We start from the raw sequence: 17,983 nt of genomic DNA, 5'->3' as shown, positions 1-17,983 counted from the left end.
TACAAAGTTTATGCCCCTAAAAAAGTGCAGCCTGCCTCAACTCCCAGGTTCGATAATATTCGGACTCCTGAACAGTAGTGCAGCGTACCCCTCTGTATGTGGCCGTCTTAATAATGGGAGCGTTTGGTCTACTATTAGAGGTCTACGTGCCATGCGAGTGGAGAGCAGCAGAGAAGAGAAGAGACCGAGGCGGGCAGGGAAGAGAAGAGACCGAGGCGGGCAGGGAAGAGAAGAGACCGAGGCGGGCATCGAAGAGAAGAGACCGAGGCGGGCAGGGAAGAGAAGAGACCGAGGCGGGCAGGGAAGAGAAGAGACCGAGGCGGGCATCGAAGAGAAGAGACCGAGGCGGGCAGGGAAGAGAAGAGAGAGACCGAGGCGGGCAGGGAAGAGAAGAGAGAGACTGAGGCGGGCAGGGAAGAGAAGAGACCGAGGCGGGCAGGGAAGAGAAGAGACCGAGGCGGGCAGGGAAGAGAAGAGACCGAGGCGGGCAGGGAAGAGAAGAGACCGAGGCGGGCAGGAAAGAGAAGAGACCGAGGCGGGCAGGGAAGAGAAGAGACCGAGCGGGCAGGGAAGAGAAGAGACCGAGGCGGGCAGGGAAGAGAAGAGACCGAGGCGGGTAGGGAAGAGAAGAGGAGTGACCGATGAGGGCAGGGAAGAGAAGAGAGAGACCGCTCATCATTATACAGCAGCATTCACACTAAAGGAACAAAGACAAAAAAACAACCCATAGGAACCTACAGTATCTACCCATATACAAAGTTTATGCCCCTAAAAAAGTGCAGCCTGCCTCAACTCCCAGGTTCGATAATATTCGGACTCCTGAACAGTAGTGCAGCGTACCCCTCTGTATGTGGCCGTCTTAATAATGGGAGCGTTTGGTCTACTATTAGAGGTCTACGTGCCATGCGAGTGGAGAGCAGCAGAGAAGAGAAGAGACCGAGGCGGGCAGGGAAGAGAAGAGACCGAGGCGGGCAGGGAAGAGAAGAGACCGAGGCGGGCATCGAAGAGAAGAGACCGAGGCGGGCAGGGAAGAGAAGAGACCGAGGCGGGCAGGGAAGAGAAGAGACCGAGGCGGGCATCGAAGAGAAGAGACCGAGGCGGGCAGGGAAGAGAAGAGAGAGACCGAGGCGGGCAGGGAAGAGAAGAGAGAGACCGAGGCGGGCAGGGAAGAGAAGAGACCGAGGCGGGCAGGGAAGAGAAGAGACCGAGGCGGGCAGGAAAGAGAAGAGACCGAGGCGGGCAGGGAAGAGAAGAGACCGAGGCGGGCAGGGAAGAGAAGAGACCGAGGTGGGCAGGGAAGAGAAGAGACCGAGGCGGGTAGGGAAGAGAAGAGGAGTGACCGATGAGGGCAGGGAAGAGAAGAGAGAGACCGCTCATCATTATACAGCAGCATTCACACTAAAGGAACAAAGACAAAAAAACAACCCATAGGAACCTACAGTATCTACCCATATACAAAGTTTATGCCCCTAAAAAAGTGCAGCCTGCCTCAACTCCCAGGTTCGATAATATTCGGACTCCTGAACAGTAGTGCAGCGTACCCCTCTGTATGTGGCCGTCTTAATAATGGGAGCGTTTGGTCTACTATTAGAGGTCTACGTGCCATGCGAGTGGAGAGCAGCAGAGAACAGAAGAGACCGAGGCGGGCAGGGAAGAGAAGAGACCGAGGCGGGCAGGGAAGAGAAGAGACCGAGGCGGGCAGGGAAGAGAAGAGACCGAGGCGGGCAGGGAAGAGAAGAGACCGAGGCGGGCAGGGAAGAGAAGAGAGAGACCGAGGCGGGCAGGGAAGAGAAGAGAGAGACCGAGGCGGGCAGGGAAGAGAAGAGAGAGACCGAGGCGGGCAGGGAAGAGAAGAGAGAGACCGAGGCGGGCAGGGAAGAGAAGAGACCGAGGCGGGCAGGAAAGAGAAGAGACCGAGGCGGGCAGGAAAGAGAAGAGACCGAGGCGGGCAGGAAAGAGAAGAGACCGAGGCGGGCAGGAAAGAGAAGAGACCGAGGCGGGCAGGAAAGAGAAGAGACCGAGGCGGGCAGGAAAGAGAAGAGACCGAGGCGGGCAGGAAAGAGAAGAGACCGAGGCGGGCAGGGAAGAGAAGAGACCGAGGTGGGCAGGGAAGAGAAGAGACCGAGGCGGGCAGGGAAGAGAAGAGACTGAGGCAGGCAGGGAAAAGAAGAGACCGAGGAGGGTAGGGAAGAGAAGAGGAGTGACCGAGGAGGGCAGGGAAAAGAAGAGACCAAGGAGGGCTTCGAAGAGAAGAGAAGTGAGCGAGGAGGGCAGGGAAGAGAAGAGACCAAGGAGGGCAGGGAAGAGAAGAGACCGAGGAGGGTAGGGAAGAGAAGAGGAGTGACCGATGAGGGCAGGGAAGAGAAGAGAGAGACCGAGGCGGGCAGGGAAGAGAAGAGACCGAGGCAGGCAGGAAAGAGAAGAGACCGAGGCGGGCAGGAAAGAGAAGAGACCGAGGCGGGCAGGGAAGAGAAGAGACCGAGGTGGGCAGGGAAGAGAAGAGACCGAGGCGGGCAGGGAAGAGAAGAGACTGAGGCAGGCAGGGAAAAGAAGAGACCGAGGAGGGTAGGGAAGAGAAGAGGAGTGACCGAGGAGGGCAGGGAAAAGAAGAGACCAAAGAGGGCTTCGAAGAGAAGAGAAGTGAGCGAGGAGGGCAGGGAAGAGAAGAGACCAAGGAGGGCAGGGAAGAGAAGAGACCGAGGTGGGCAGGGAAGAGAAGAGACCGAGGCAGGCAGGGAAAAGAAGAGACCGAGGAGGGAAGAGAAGAGGAGTGACCGTGGAGGGCAGGGAAAAGAAGAGACCAAGGAGGGCTTCGAAGAGAAGAGAAGTGAGCGAGGAGGGCAGGGAAGAGAAGAGACCAAGGAGGGCAGGGAAGAGAAGAGACCGAGGTGGGCAGGGAAGAGAAGAGACCGAGGCAGGCAGGGAAAAGAAGAGACCGAGGAGGGTAGGGAAGAGAAGAGGAGTGACCGAGGAGGGCAGGGAAAAGAAGAGACCAAGGAGGGCAGGGAAGAGAAGAGAAGTGACCGTGGAGGGCAGGGAAAAGAAGAGACCGAGGTGCGCAGAGAGAAATATTATCGATTGGTAGATCTGCCTCAAACAAGTAGCAGCGTAAAAGAGGACCTGTCAGCTGTCATAAATGTGTAATTATTTTATTTTATGTAAATGCTGCTCTTATTCTGAATATCGCTGATGTTTTTTGTTGCCGTTCCGCACCACTCCTGAAATATGGCCCCCTCTTCCTTGTATATAAAACTAGTCTTGTTACCAAATGGCTGTGATATTCATGAAGTTGCTCACATACGCCCCTTTGGCCATCAACACTAGATATTTTTAGGATATCTCGGGAATGGAAAGGCACAAGAACAAAAGAAAAACTAAGAGAGACTCCAGAGTTCAGTGGCATTTATATCAGGTACAAACCCGCATATGTGGCGAGTGAGGTCAACCCTAAATTACTGTCCCCTGCTTATAATACCAAATCACCATATATAAAAAGTAAATTGTTACACACCCTGAAGTTGAAGGAGTTCCTGGGTGAAGAGCTGGTCCCGTATTCATTTTCTTTGGTCAGGCTGCCAAAGAAGCGGGTCTTTTTCGTCTTTGCCACATGAGGAGATGATGACACATCATCCGTGATGGGACAGATAAAGAAGTTCTCTTCCTCGTCACTGTCTGCCTTGTTACAATCAGAGCAGTGGTCTTTCAGTATGTGAGAGTTATCCAGACCCTCCATGCTGAAGATGAGGTCTTCGTCTGCCATGTTTGCCAGGTAGCAGGGATTATTCGCTGAATGACTGAAATAGCCAGACTGCTGCTGTAGATGAGCATTCAGAAGAGGGCCTACGAAGAAACATACAAAAACAAAGACAAGTCATAAATGTGACACCTGCAAAAGCCAGGGGCAAATTATTCCACATAGTTTAATCATTATAAGTGTCTTGTAATGTGTACATCCCGTGCATATGACCAAAATTTACTGAATATGGTTTGAAAAATGATATATAATTGTACATTGTGTCCCACCAGATGTGAAGAACATGATACTTTCCTATCCAAAGTCGCATGAAAAGGCTCATTAATAGATCGATATTGACTTTTAGGATTCCTACATCCAAAAGATGGAGGTCCTCTTCCTCTCTCAAGAGTCCATTTTTCACCCTACGTACATGTAAGAGGTTGCCTTAGAGGGGTAATCTGGGATTTTTTTTAGTTGTTAAATATCCCCCTATTCTGCCCTGCGACAATCTCCACCAGCTCCAAGTGGTCCGCCCTGCTCCTGCTTCCTGTGACGTCACGCTGACAGAACAGAAGAACAAGAGCTGCGCCACCGATCTTGCGTCACAGGAAGGAGAATTGGCATCTGAGCCGGGTGAGATTGTCGCAGGGCAGAACTGGCAGGTAGTTATTAATTATCAGCCAGTAGGTTCTTAGCCCCAGAGAAAGGGGAAAAGGAAAAAAAAGTCCCAGATAACCACTCTAAGTAAGAGGGTACATAACTATGGGATGAACTAGAATAATACAATTCAGTAATGCGTCAAATCTACTCTTTTCATTGACAATTACATGTAAACACTCAAAGCTACCACTAAATGTTCAATACGAGCATCAGGACAGAAACCATGATATATGGTCTGAACCGTAGAATGTCAGGGCCTATCGATGCCCAATGACCCGGTCTGTTGGCATCCATAAGTGAGGTCTGAACTTTCACAGCAAACTTTGCCATGCACATTCAGGAATATTTTGCTTATTCTAACAGTCTATAAAAAGATGTGAGCAAGGCCTCTGCCACCCATCTACAATTATGTGGCTCGAAACCCTCTATCAGAGCTGAATGTGGCTCTGGAAGTAGAAAAGGTTGGGGACTACTACCATGTTTCCCAGACAATAAACCCTAGCATGATTTTACAGGATTTTTGGAGTATGCCTGAAATATAAGCCCTACTCCAAAAAATAAGCCCTAATAACAGTCAGGGCCAGCATTAAGGAGGAGTCAAACCGCGCAATTTCTCAGGGCCCCACTCTCTTAGGAACCTCACCAATTGTATTCTGAGGTTAAGATTGTTAAGGGAGCTTTGATGACTATATAGTCACATGTGACCAAAGGTCTCTTAACTGCAGGAGTCTAAAGGTACCGTCACACTAAGGGACGCTCCAGCGATCCCACCAGCGATCTGACCTGGCAGGGATCGCTGGAGCGTCGCTACATAGTCGCTGGTAAGCTGTCAAACAGGCAGATTTCCACAACGATCAGAGATCAGCCACCAGCGACCCGTGTAACGACGCTGTGCTTCGTAACCATGGTACACATCGGGTTACTAAGCAAAGCGCTGTGCTTATAGTTACCCTATGTGTACCTTGGCTACGTGTGCAGGGAGCAGGCTTCTAGAAGCTGCGGACGCTGGTAACCAAGGTAAATATCGGGTAACCAAGCAAAGCCTTTGCTTGGTTACCCGATGTGTACCTTGGTTACCATCGTCCGCAGAAGTCGGCTCCCTGCTCCCTGCACATTCAGATCATTGCTCTCTCGCCGTCAAACACAGCGATGTGTGCTTCACAGCGGGAGAGCAACGACCACAAAATGGTCCAGGACATTCAGCAACGACCGGCCAGGTCGTTGCTGGATGTCACGCACAGCGACATCGCTAGCAAGATCGCTGTGGCATCACAAAAAACGTGACTCAGCAGTGATGTCGCTTAGTGAGACGTGGCCTTTAAAGAACTGAACAGGAGACAGGCTGATATGAAGGACTGGCATTAGGGAGAGCAAACTGAGAAATTTCACAGGGATCTCAGTGTTTATTTACTGATTATAAGACTGCTTAAGGACCTTTGTGACATCACATAATGTGACCAAAAGGTCTCTTAACTAAAAGTGTCTAGAAGAGAAGACAGGATGGTGTGTGTGTGTGTGTGTGTGTGTGTGTGTATGTATGTATGTGTGTGTGTGTGTGTATATATAGAGATAGATAAATAGAGATAGCTCACAAATAATACCAGACCCTCCCTTATTTTTGGAGAAACATCGTAGTGTAAAGGCTAGATTCACCTATCCATGTTACGATATACGGACCAGCTGTGGCTCTCCTAGCCCCAACTATACAGCAAAACACTATTGAGCGACTCTGGCCTAAAGGCCGCTTTACACGCTGCGATATCTGTACCGATATCGCTAGCGAGCGTACCTGCTCCCATCTATTGTGCGACACGGGCAAATCGCTGCCCGTGCCGCACAACATCGCCCAGACCCGTCACACAACTTACCTGCCCGGCGACGTCGCTGTGACCGGCGAACTGCCTCCTTTCTAAGGGGGTGGTTCGTTCCGCGTCACAGCGACGTCACTGAACCGCCGCCCAATAGAAGCGGAGGGGCGGAGATGAGCCGGACGAACATCCCGCCCACCTCCTTCCTTCCTCATAGCGGCCGGGACGCAGGTAAGGAGAGCTTCCTCGTTCCTGCGGTGTCACACGGATCGATGTGTGCTGCCGCAGGATCGAGGAACAACTTCGTTACTGCTGCAGTAACGATATTAGAGAATGGACCCCCATGTCACCGATGAGCGATTTGGCACGTTTTTGCAACGATGCAAAATCGCTCATAGGTGTCACACGCAACGGCATCGCTAAAGCGGACGGATGTGCGTCACCAATTCCGTGACCCCAACGAGTTCGCATTAGCGATGTCGTAGCGTGTAAAGCCCCCTTTAGAGTGTCATCATTCATAGGTGAGGGGATAATACATAATGAGGCAGGGCCCCCTCCACCGTTCCATGTGAACAACTTATATAATTAATAAGTACAAAACAAAATCCTTTACAACCAACGTTCTATTCTACTCAAAAATACTCTATATATCAGATAATCCGTCTGGACACTTTTCATTAGAATGTACTTTTCTATGATTATGTCTGCAGTAAATGTCGCTGACCTAGTCTTCCCAGTAAAGCCTCTTTCCATAATGAAATACAAGATGAATGTGAGGAATGCAGAACGGCCGAGTACACTCTGCTGAAGTCAATGATTATTGTTAAAGATACAAAATTAACTATTTAAAGAGAATTTGTCATCAGATTTTTGCTCCCCCATCTTAGAGCAGCATGATGTAAGGGAAGACACACCGATTCCAGCGATGTATGACTTACTGCGCTGCTTGCTGTAGTTTTGATAAAAATCTCAGTTTTATCTCCTGCACAACTACCAGTTCTCTGAATGCTGACCGCTGTGTAACCCCGCCCACACCACTGATTGGTGGTGGGGGCGGGGCTTTACAGAACTCAGGAATATGAAAACAATAAACAAAATAGTGTCAATATCTCAAGAATTGTAAGCAGTAAATTGAAAAATTGATTAATTTTACAAGCAGTCTCCAAAAATGATCATCTATAAAGATGGAAATAACTCTTTACACCAAAGATGTGGCATATCGATAAACTGAACATATAAGTACAATAGCTATAATCAAGCCAGGACCACTACACCAATAGCCGCATTCATTTATAAGCAAACACTTGGGCATTATATTGGGTCACAAGGTGGCTACCAATCTCCAAAATATCTAAAAGCAGATTTCTATAGTGATCTCCAGCACACTATGTGCCGGGATCTGCGGCAGTCGTATTAGGTTACAAATCACTCAAAGCAATTCCCTCGTTAAACAGTATAAGAGGCTCTAAACCAGATACCATGATCGTCCTGACATAAAGAATATATTTTCATTCTCACAATAGAACGTAGTTGTCACCACGCCAAGATGAGCGCTGACTTTTTTTTGTCAGGCATAAGCTGACAATTAAAAGCCCAGAGAAGGACAGTTTGTTAGGCAAAAAGACACCAATTAAATGGGTACAAACAAGCTCCCGTAAATAATTCAGCAGCATCGTCATATAATGGGTCCTATTGTGAAGGTATAATAAGGCCTCGCGTTCTTCAAAGGTTACCTCTCAAGCAGTAAATTATACACTATGGGCGCCATCTTGCATAGTCTATGTACGAGTTCTGCTTATAGTATAAATATTCATACAGTGGAACCTCGCTTAACGAGTAACCCAGTTAGCGAGTATTTCGCCTAACGAGCAAGGCTTTCTGTAAATTTGTAACTCGGTTTACGAGCAAGCTTTGCTGTACGAGCAAAATAATCACCGCACACACTTCCGGTTCCGTACATCCGCCGGGCTCTAACCCGCTCTTGCAGTCCACACAAAGACACACAAACACATACAAGCACGCACAAACACACACAAGCACTCACAAACACACACACAAACACACACACAAACAGACACACACAAACAGACACACACAAACAGACACACAGACACACAAACACGCACAAACAAACACGCACAAACACGCACAAACAAACACGCACAAACAAACACGCACAAACAAACACGCACAAACAAACACGCACAAACAAACACGCACAAACAAACACGCACAAACAAACACGCACAAACAAACACGCACAAATATTATGCTCACCTTACCTTCCGTTCCCTCGCCGGCTTCCTGGAACTTGCATGTATCGGGTAACCAAGTCGACCGATGCCGGATCTTCAGCTCCCAGCGCTCTGGCGTCAAAGACAGGAGCCGCTTGCTTCTGATTGGCCAGCGCGCTGCCTTTGAGTAGCGGCTGACAGGGGAAGGTCCTCCCTCCACAGGATGTGTATCGGTAACCATCCCGACGAGGCAGGAACTTCGGCTGTCAGGCGCTACTCAAAGGCAGCGCGCTGGCCAATCAGAAGCAAGCGGCTCCTGCCATTGATGTCAGCGCACTGAGTGCAGAAGATCCGGCATCGGTCGCCTTGGTTACCTGATGCACATCTTGTACGGGCAAACTGCAAGTTCCAGGAGACCGGCGAGGGAATGGAAGGTAAGGTGAGCATAATGTGTTTGTACGTGTGGAATGGCACAATAGGGGACCAGGATGGGACATTTAACAAGTTGTGGAATGAATTGTCTGCATTGCAATGATTTCCTATGGGAAATCTTGATTTGCTGAACGAGTAACTTGGTTTACAAGCACAGTCCCAGAACGGATTGTTCTCGTTAACCAAGTTTCCACTGTACATCAGTCATTTGGACACCATATGGTTCTAACACTATTATTGTACGTAATAAGCAAGTGAGCAGTCAGAGCCTGACAGGGATATGTAGAAAGCGGGAAAAGTGAGGCGGCCATGAGATCTGCTTGATCCATGGGCTACCAAGGCTCCTTAGGAGAAATAAAAGGGAGACCGTCTGGGGAAAATCCACAGAGGAGCGGGCACAAAATACACCGATCCTTGGATTGCGTAAATGTAGACCTATCAAAGTGTCCATGGATGACCCATGTCCACCTCCGAAGGTGCCTACAATGGGTAAATTGGACCATAGACCACTTACTCCCTACATAAACCTTTCCCAGGCCAAGTACACCCCTTCTTGGCAGGGGTATCCCTATGGCAGAGGTCTCTTTTACCCGGATAACACCCCTGTCACAACGCAAAAAATATTCAGGAAAGGTTTAAAAAAACATGACAAAAAATCTAGGGTGATGGACATGGCCTTAAAATGCCCCAAATCTCAATGCGGTCAAACATCTTTGTGATGTGATGGAAAGTGTCTAGACTTAAAGGGATGGTGCCATCTGGAAATGACCTTGTGATTAAATCTGGTTTTTAGGTTACATTTACTTTTTTAAAAACATTTGGGTAATTTTTTTTATATCATAACTAAAAAAAGAGGAGATCAACATGTATTTTAGGTTATTTATTGTATTGAAGCATCTAATGAGCGTGTGCAAAGGCCTATTACTCCATCTTCTGACTGACCATAAGTCAGAGGTAGCAGTCACAAGCTCTTAGGGGTACTTTGCACGCTGCAACATCGCTACTGCGATCTCGTCGGGGTCAAATCGAAAGTGACGCACATCCGCTGCTGGTAATGACGTCGCAACGTGTAAAGCCTAGATGCGCCAATAAACGATCGCAAAAGCGTCGAAAATCGATGATCTGTGTAGCGCTGGTCATTTCCATAATGTCGCACCAATAGGAGATACGATGTTGTTCCTCGTTCCTGCGGCAGCACACATCGCTGTGTATGAAGCCGCAGGAGCGAGGAACATCTCCTTACCTGCGTCCACCGGCTATGAGGAAGGAAGGAGGTGGGTGGGATGTTTACGTCCCGCTCATCTCCGCCCCTCCGCTTCTATTGGCCGTGTGTCGTCGCTGTGACGCCGCACCACCTGCCCCCTTAGGAAGGAGGCGGGTCGCCAGCCAGAGCGACGTCGCAGGGAAGGTAAGTGCGTGTGAAGCTGCCGTAGCGATAATGTTCGCTACGGCAGCTATCACAAGATATCGCATGTGCGACGGGGGCGGGTGCTATCGCGCTCGGTATCGCTATCCAATGCTAGCGATGTCGCAACGTGCAAAGTACCCCTTAGTGTGAGTCTATGAGAGCCTCGATGTGCTTCTCTTAGACTTACATTGACATATGACTTCAAGCTCGCCTAGCGAAGCAGCGCTGGGAACAGCAGATGATGGAGACTGGTAAGTATATTACTAGGGGCAGGGAACAACCTCTTCTCAATTGATATATTGACCCTTATGAAATAAAAGCAGCCTACACTGACCTCCGAGACCAGCTCTGTTCCAGGGATGACTGCGCCGGAGCCGCTTCCCTGTCATTTCCTTTGGATGTAATTGAAAAAGTCAGAGAGCAGCAGCAGATCTCACTTCTTCCGGTTTAGCGGTTCCTGATTTGCTGCAGGGCTTACGCAGCATAACAACGTTACATGATCCCTGGGAGACCCAGTGCTAATATCACCGAAACATCGCCAGACGTAATCCCTGGGAGACCCAGTGCTAATATCACCGAAACATCGCCAGCACTGGAGGGGAGTATAACGGTTTTTATTTATAAGCGCAAATATAGCAATTGAGAAGGCGTTGTCCAAGTAGTGGACATCCCCTTTAAATACTGAATAGAGGCTGAGAAACTCCCTTTAATCTTCATTTATTTGTCTTTTCTACACTCATGCTCATCTCACTGGTAATGTAATGAATAGCAAAATTGCGAGCACCCAAATGTCTCGTCTAAAGTTTGATCCACTGTCTTATCAAGGTTAATCTGTCTCCAGCAGCTGCTACACGGTTACAGGGAGTGATGGTGGAAGTCTGCACTCCTGTCAGTCCCACTGTATAGACATAACAGAGGCGGGCTCTCATATCTAAAGACTAAGGTAAAGGAAGTGCCAGTACACATAGTGCTGGCAGACCTCACAGGATATATTCACATCAATACAGGTATCAAATGTATGTTGCACCTCCAATTGGGGGAAGCCCTTAGGGTAAATAAACTATGTAAACCATTGCTACAAGCACATGCTTTTAATATATTAAATTGATGGGTGCACTTTAAGAACTACCTAGAAAATAACGCAGTCATTCCTTGGCAATTTTCCCAGAAAGCTATTCACTCAGCATGTGATAGGTGGGCGTGTAGAGCTGCATGGTGTCAGTGCAAAATCGTTTACGGCCCCAACTTTTATAAGCCATAAATACAAACTCTACAAATTATATACTGTACACATACATACACACATACATACTGTATATACATACACACATATATACACATACATACACACATATATACACACATACATACATACTGTATATACATACACACATACATACACAGATATACATACATATATACACATACATACACACATACTGTATATACATACACACATAAACAGATATACACCCATACATACACATATATACATACACACATACTTACACACATACATAAACATACATATGTATACACACACACACACACACACGTATATACATACACACGTATATACATACATACATATATACATACACACACACACACGCATATTTTTCCTCCTCTCTTCAGGCCTTTACAATGTTTTGTACTAGAAGGTCGATAATAAATGCCTATTATCTGAGTGTTCATGAGCTGATTATAACGGAGAACACAAGATAGAAAACCTCTCCCCTCTTCTACTTGTAGAGGGGCGAGCAATGCGGGAAGACTCTCCAAACACCGCGGCCTCACAATCAGAAACTTACAGGGGTTGTGTCGCTTTTTAACATGTTTTCCCTTAGGCTACTTTCACACTTGCGTTGAACGGTATCCGTTGCATTGCGTTGTGTAACGGATGCAACGGATGTGTTGCATATAGTGACACAACGGATGCAACGGATGCTGCAAAACAACGCAATTCGTTTTGATTTTTTTTTTTTTTTTTTTCCCGGTTTTACCAGCGGCAGACTATAGTGAACGATCAGCTGATCGTTCCCTGCAGCCGGCCGCTGGGTGATCAGCTGATTGCTCCCAGTAGCCGGCCGCCGGGTGATCAGCTGATCGCTCCCGCCCGCCGGGTGATCAGCTGATCGCTCCCGGCCGCCGGGTGATCAGCTGATCGCTCCCTGCAGCCGGCTGCCGGGTGATCAGCTGATCGCTCCCGGCCGCCGGGTGATCAGCTGATCGCTCCCTGCAGCCGGCCGCCGGGTGATCAGCTGATCGCTGTCACTTGCCGGCGCCCGGGCATGCTGGTGGCCGGTCATTCAGCTGAGCGCTGTCGCTTGCCGACGGCCGGGCGCTCAGCTGAACGTTCGGCCACCGCGAGCCAAAATAAAGTTTGATTTAAAAAAAAAAAAAAAAAAGAGCATGCGCAGTGAAATCCAGAGGATTCCGCTGCTCAAAATAACGTTACATGCTGCGTTCCTCCCGCTGGGCGGAAGCAACGGAGCGTCGCCCAGCGGAAGCAACGCAGCTCCTTTTGGTACAATCCGTCAACCATACAAGTCTATGGGAAACAGCAGAATCCGTTAACGGATTCCGCTGTTTCCCAAAAGGGCGGATTGTAACGGAAGGAAAATAACGCAAGTGTGAAAGTACCCTTAGGCTTCTATATGGGAGAAAGAGTATGAAAATGTGAAATGGGGAAAAAAAACAACCTTGTAAAAATATCAATATTATGGGATTTATATAAAAACTAGATAGAAAAAAAAAAAAACAAAAAAAAACAAGAAATAAGTACGAAGAAAAATTTGGCAAAATTCACACATAAGGGCACACTGCAAAAACAAAACATGTGAACATTAGGCTATGGTGCATGAAAAACGTAATTGCGATTTTAAGGCTGTGTGCACACGTTGCATTTTCGCTTGTAGATGTTCACAAATCTGCAATGAAATCCTTATGCCAGCAGGGTCAATGAGAATTCTGATGCGTTGCGCACACGCGCAGGATTATTTCCGGGCAATAGAAAAATCTACAGAATGCCAATTCTTTCTGCATTTTTTCTGTGTTTTCCCAATTAAAAGCAATAAAAAAAAAAAAAACAAAAAACGTATAAAAAAGCAGCAAAACGCACGATTTTGCAGCTGCATTTTTCCTGCCAAGAGAAGCAGATATGGTGCAGAAATTTCTGCAATCAAATCTGCAATGTGTGCATGTGGCCTTAGTCCTAGAGTTTAAAAACATAAAAAAAAAATAAGGAAAAAAACGCAAGAATCAGAGACGACTGCTTTGCGTATTTTGGTGCAGACACCTGCAGAAAAAAATGCAATTTTTCTGCACGTAGCAATATGGTGCTGTTTTTTTGTGTTCTTGGTGCTTTTTGTCCCCCCCAAACACAGGAAGCTAAAGCTATGTGCGCACTGAGCGTTTTTCGCGGTGTTTTTGCGCGTTTATCGGGTGCGTTTTTGGGCTCATAACTGTATGATTTTGCTTCCACAGCAAAGTCTATGACTTTTCATTTTTGCTGTCCGAACACAACTTTTTTTTAGCTGCGTTTTTGAGCTAAAAAAAAAAAAATGGACATGTCAATTCTTTCCTGCGTTTTTCACCCATGCAATGCATTGGAAAAACACAGCAAAAGGCAGTGATCAAAAACGCAGCAAAATGCGGCCAAAAACGCAGCGTCAAAAATACGCTGCGTGCGCACATAGCTGAAGTGTCAGGGTTTTTTTTAATGCAAAACCAAACTTTTCCAGATAGAAAAGGATGTATGATAAAAAAAAAATGCACTCGTTAAAAAAAAAAAAAAAAAAAATAGATGTATAATGGCGTTTCCACAAACGTAAAATACGGAAAATCAAATGAAAGCCTCAATTTGCTTAAAACTATAATGAAGAATATAAATATTTATCGCCTTCTTGTTACGTCTTTTCATCCGGTAGAGCAAGAGTTAACCGAAGACGGTCACCGAATTGTGCTGATGCTTGTTTCTGTTGTGCCATGTGCCCGTCCATCATCAGGAATCATGGCACCAGCAGCAGCACAAGAGGAAAAATAACAACACACTGCTGCAGCCCATGCACCGAGCCAGGGCGGAAAAAGAAATGGAAAATATCATTAAAATCTAGAAATGGAAGAAAAAAAATGGAGAAATGAATAATCCTTGCTGTTCTCTGCAGCTCGTCCTGGCCATAAAAGGAAATATTGACCGGTCTATAGGCACAGGAAAAAAACAATAACACGCCTATGGCCTGCAGAGTATAGTGGGTTTATTTACAGGTCACCATTATGTTACATGGTACATGCAGATTGTTTTGATACATTTGTTATTACTGATTGCATTGTGCAAAATAACAGATCTATATGCAGAACCTTATTATATATGATAAAGATCCACTGTATACAGATCTCTGCACATATGGCTATGCCATGCAATCTGTCACCTGCCAGCATAATCCAGTGGTAAACAGCTTTGTGTGGCACATGCATTTGGAATGAGGCTAAGGCCAAGCAGAAGTGCACATAATAAGACAGTGCTCCTTCCTTACCTTGCACAGATGGCACACACCCTGGAGATTCCTGCACAGCCTGGAGGAGGCAGGATCTGGAGACTGCAAAACAAACTGGTACCTAATGAATGAGCCCACGAGGCTGTCAGCAGCGTGCTCTCTCCTGCTCTGTGGTCTCACATAAGCCCCTACAGCAGCACAGCACAGGAAGGTCCTAGGCTCTACTGCCACTCAGCTGCTGACTCCGCCCAGGCCACGCCCACTGGCCGCCCAACGTTCTATCGCCGCCCAACGTTCTATCGCCGCCCAACGTTCTATCGCCGCCCAACGATCTATCGCCGCCCAACGTTCTATCGCCGCCCAACGATCTATCGCCGCCCAACGTTCTATCGCCGCCCAACGTTCCATGTCAATCATCCTCCGAGGCAGTGACTGTGCTGCGCTTCCTCCGGTCACTGCTGTATACATCTCATCCTGCAGCCCGGGGACATCACCCCTCACACACAAGAATATGACAAGCAGGGATCATCATAAGCACCTCATATTTAATGGGGTTGTCTCAGTCTTTAATTAATGGGTGATATTGCAAAGAGGTTGTAAAAACAAACAACAATGCAACATGATTGTTATTCAAAATATTTACATTACGTTCACACATCAGTGTGCCTGATGCAACGGATCCGGCGCAGAATATGCAAAAACGGATGCGCCTGATCCTTTTTTTAATACCTGATCCGTCAAAAACCGGATCCAGCGCATCCGTTTTTTTGCATCCGTGTCGTTCGTTTTTTTTTTTTGCTGGATCCGTTATTTCAATAAGGCTGCTTTCACACATCCGCTTTTTGCTGTGCGGCACAATCCGGCTCTTTGCTGAAAAAACGAAACCGTTTTTTTTTTTGCTGCCGGTTCCGTTTTTTCCTGCATAGACTTTTATTAGTGCCGGGTTGTGCCGCATGGCCTTGCATTCGGTCCCGTTTTTGCCGCATGCGGCATATTTAGCCGATGCGGCGGCCGGATCAAACGTTGCCTGGCACGTTTTTTTGTCCGGCAAAAAAAAAACGCATCGCGCCTCATCCAGCCGATGCGGGACATTTTCCAGTGCATGCCTATGAATGCCGGCTGCGGCAAAAACCGCATGCGGTTTTTTCCACTGTGCATGCTCAGTAGCGTGCCGCAACCGGAAAAAAACGGACGGGCCGCATGTAAAAACTTATGCAAAGGATGCGGTTTTTTCGCTGCATCCGTTGCATAGGTTTTACAGCCGGATTGAGCCACAGTGCTCAAACCGGATGTGTGAAAGCAGCCTTAATTGGAGCATGCTGTTTAAAAACGGATCCGGCGGACGCATCCGTGTTTTTTTGCCGCATCGCGCCGGATCCGGTGTTGAAAGGCTTCTATTGTACATCACGCCGTATCGCGCCGGATCCGGTGCGTTACATTTTTTTTCAGAGACCAAAAACGTTCAATGAGACCTTCCATCCGGCCGCCGCATTGAGTAATTACGCCAGATCCGTCAAAAGCCGGATGCAACGCAAGGCCATCAGGCACAATCCAGCGCTAATACAAATCAATGGGGATAAAACTGATCCGGCGCCAAATCCATTTTATCCGTTTTTTTCCGGATTGTGCCTGATGGAAAAAAACTGATGCGTGAACATAGACTTACCTGCCAATGCTGTGGTCTAGTATTGGAGACTAAACACATTGTTGAAAAGTGGCACGCCGGCGTTTTTTTAATTTATTTCAGCATTGGAGTGGAGCCTTATTTTATCTGCAGTTTTGGATGCAAATAGAAAAAGCAGCATGTCAATTGTTGGTGGTTTTTTTCCTACATTTTGTAATTCCTCTAGCCATTGATATCACTAAAAACCCATGGCACAAAAACGCATGTGTTTGTTTGTGCATCTTTCTGCCACAAGGTGCAGATTCTGCACCAAAAACTCAGCAGGCGCACATACCCTTAAAGGGAACCTGTCACCACTTTTTTGGCGTATAAGCTGCGGCCACCACCATCGGGCTCTTATATACAGCATTCTAACATGCTGCATGTAAGAGTCCAGGCGGCTGTGAGAACATGAAAAACACTTTATAATACTTACCTAACGGTCGTGCGGTTGGCCATATGGGCGTCTCCGTTGTCCGGTGCCGGCGCCGCCTCTTTCAGCCATCTTTGTCCTCCAACTTCTGAAGCTGCGGTGCATAATGTGTCCAACGTCATCCACACTCGCTGGCATTCAGGTCCTGAGCAGGACAGATCAAAGTATTGTAGTGCGCCTGCGCAGGACCGGAGAGTGTGTATGACGTAGCCGTGTCATGCACACAGGCTTCAGAAAGAGGACGAAGATGGCCGAAAGAGGAGGCACCAGCACCGGAGAATGGAGACGCCCATATGGCCAACCGCGCGACCGTTAGGTAAGTATTATAAAGTGTTTTTTACATTCTACACAGCGGCCTGGGCTCTTATACACAGTATGTTAGAATGCTGTATATAAGAGCCCGGTGGTGGTGGCCGCAGCTTATAGGCCGAAAAAGTGGTGACAGGTTCCCTTTAATGTAAGCGCCCAGTCCCTCTATCTAATACTCATCTCCCGCCACCTTCATCTGTTTTCACCATTGCTCCGGTCATTCTCCGGCCCTTTGTGACTTGCCGGCAGCTCCAGTGTTTCATGGAAGGATGCACATTCAGCTAAACTGTTTTGCGGTGCAGAGACCTACTATGTCCCTGCAATGCTATACACCCTGCTGGCCAACCAGAGACCAGCAGCTGACGTCAGTGTGCCAGTTACGGGCGGCACACAGCAGGGACGTCATGCGTCGCCTATAGCAGGCCCAGCAAAGTCAGCTGCCGGCTTCTGCGTCTGCTATAGAAGAGGATGACACACATTGTGCAAGCAGAGGAAGGAGCGGGGAACATTATTATAGGATGTGCCCAGGAAGGGAGACATTGTTCTAGGAAGAGGCCCAGTATGGGGAACCTTATTACCTGAGGGGGCCCAGGATGGGGGACATATATTACTGGAGGGGGCCAGGATGGGGACATTACACCAGGATGGGGGATATTAATACATGAAGCTTCTCAAGATAGGGTAAATTATAGCAGGAAGGGAATCAGGATTGGGAATATTATAACAACAAAAGGGGCCAGGATAGGGACATTATTACAGGAAGGCACCAGGATGGAAGACATTATACCAGGAAGGGGCCAGGAT

At 47.7% G+C, this 17,983-nt stretch overlaps 1 protein-coding gene across 4 annotated transcripts in view; it reads right to left on the bottom strand.

Annotated features, from left to right (window-relative positions):
* EEF2K (eukaryotic elongation factor 2 kinase) overlaps positions 1-15,003 on the bottom strand; it is a 107,967-nt gene extending 92,964 nt beyond the window's left edge. For 2 of the 4 annotated variants that reach the window (XM_075318005.1, XM_075318007.1), the window contains exons 1-2: positions 14,814-15,003; positions 3,512-3,840 (exon numbers count right to left, since the gene is read on the bottom strand). In XM_075318005.1, the coding sequence (XP_075174120.1) occupies positions 3,512-3,760 (249 nt within the window). In that variant the 5' untranslated portion in view covers positions 3,761-3,840; positions 14,814-15,003. The remainder of the gene's footprint in view (positions 1-3,511; positions 3,841-14,813) is intronic. The other 2 variants (XM_075318006.1, XM_075318008.1) reach the window with 1 other exon arrangement.
* Positions 15,004-17,983: the final 2,980 nt, after the last annotated feature.

This window comes from Anomaloglossus baeobatrachus, chromosome 7, assembly GCF_048569485.1.
Source record: "Anomaloglossus baeobatrachus isolate aAnoBae1 chromosome 7, aAnoBae1.hap1, whole genome shotgun sequence".
Classification (NCBI taxonomy): domain Eukaryota; kingdom Metazoa; phylum Chordata; class Amphibia; order Anura; family Aromobatidae; genus Anomaloglossus; species Anomaloglossus baeobatrachus.
This window is presented reverse-complemented; position numbering and strand designations above follow the sequence as displayed.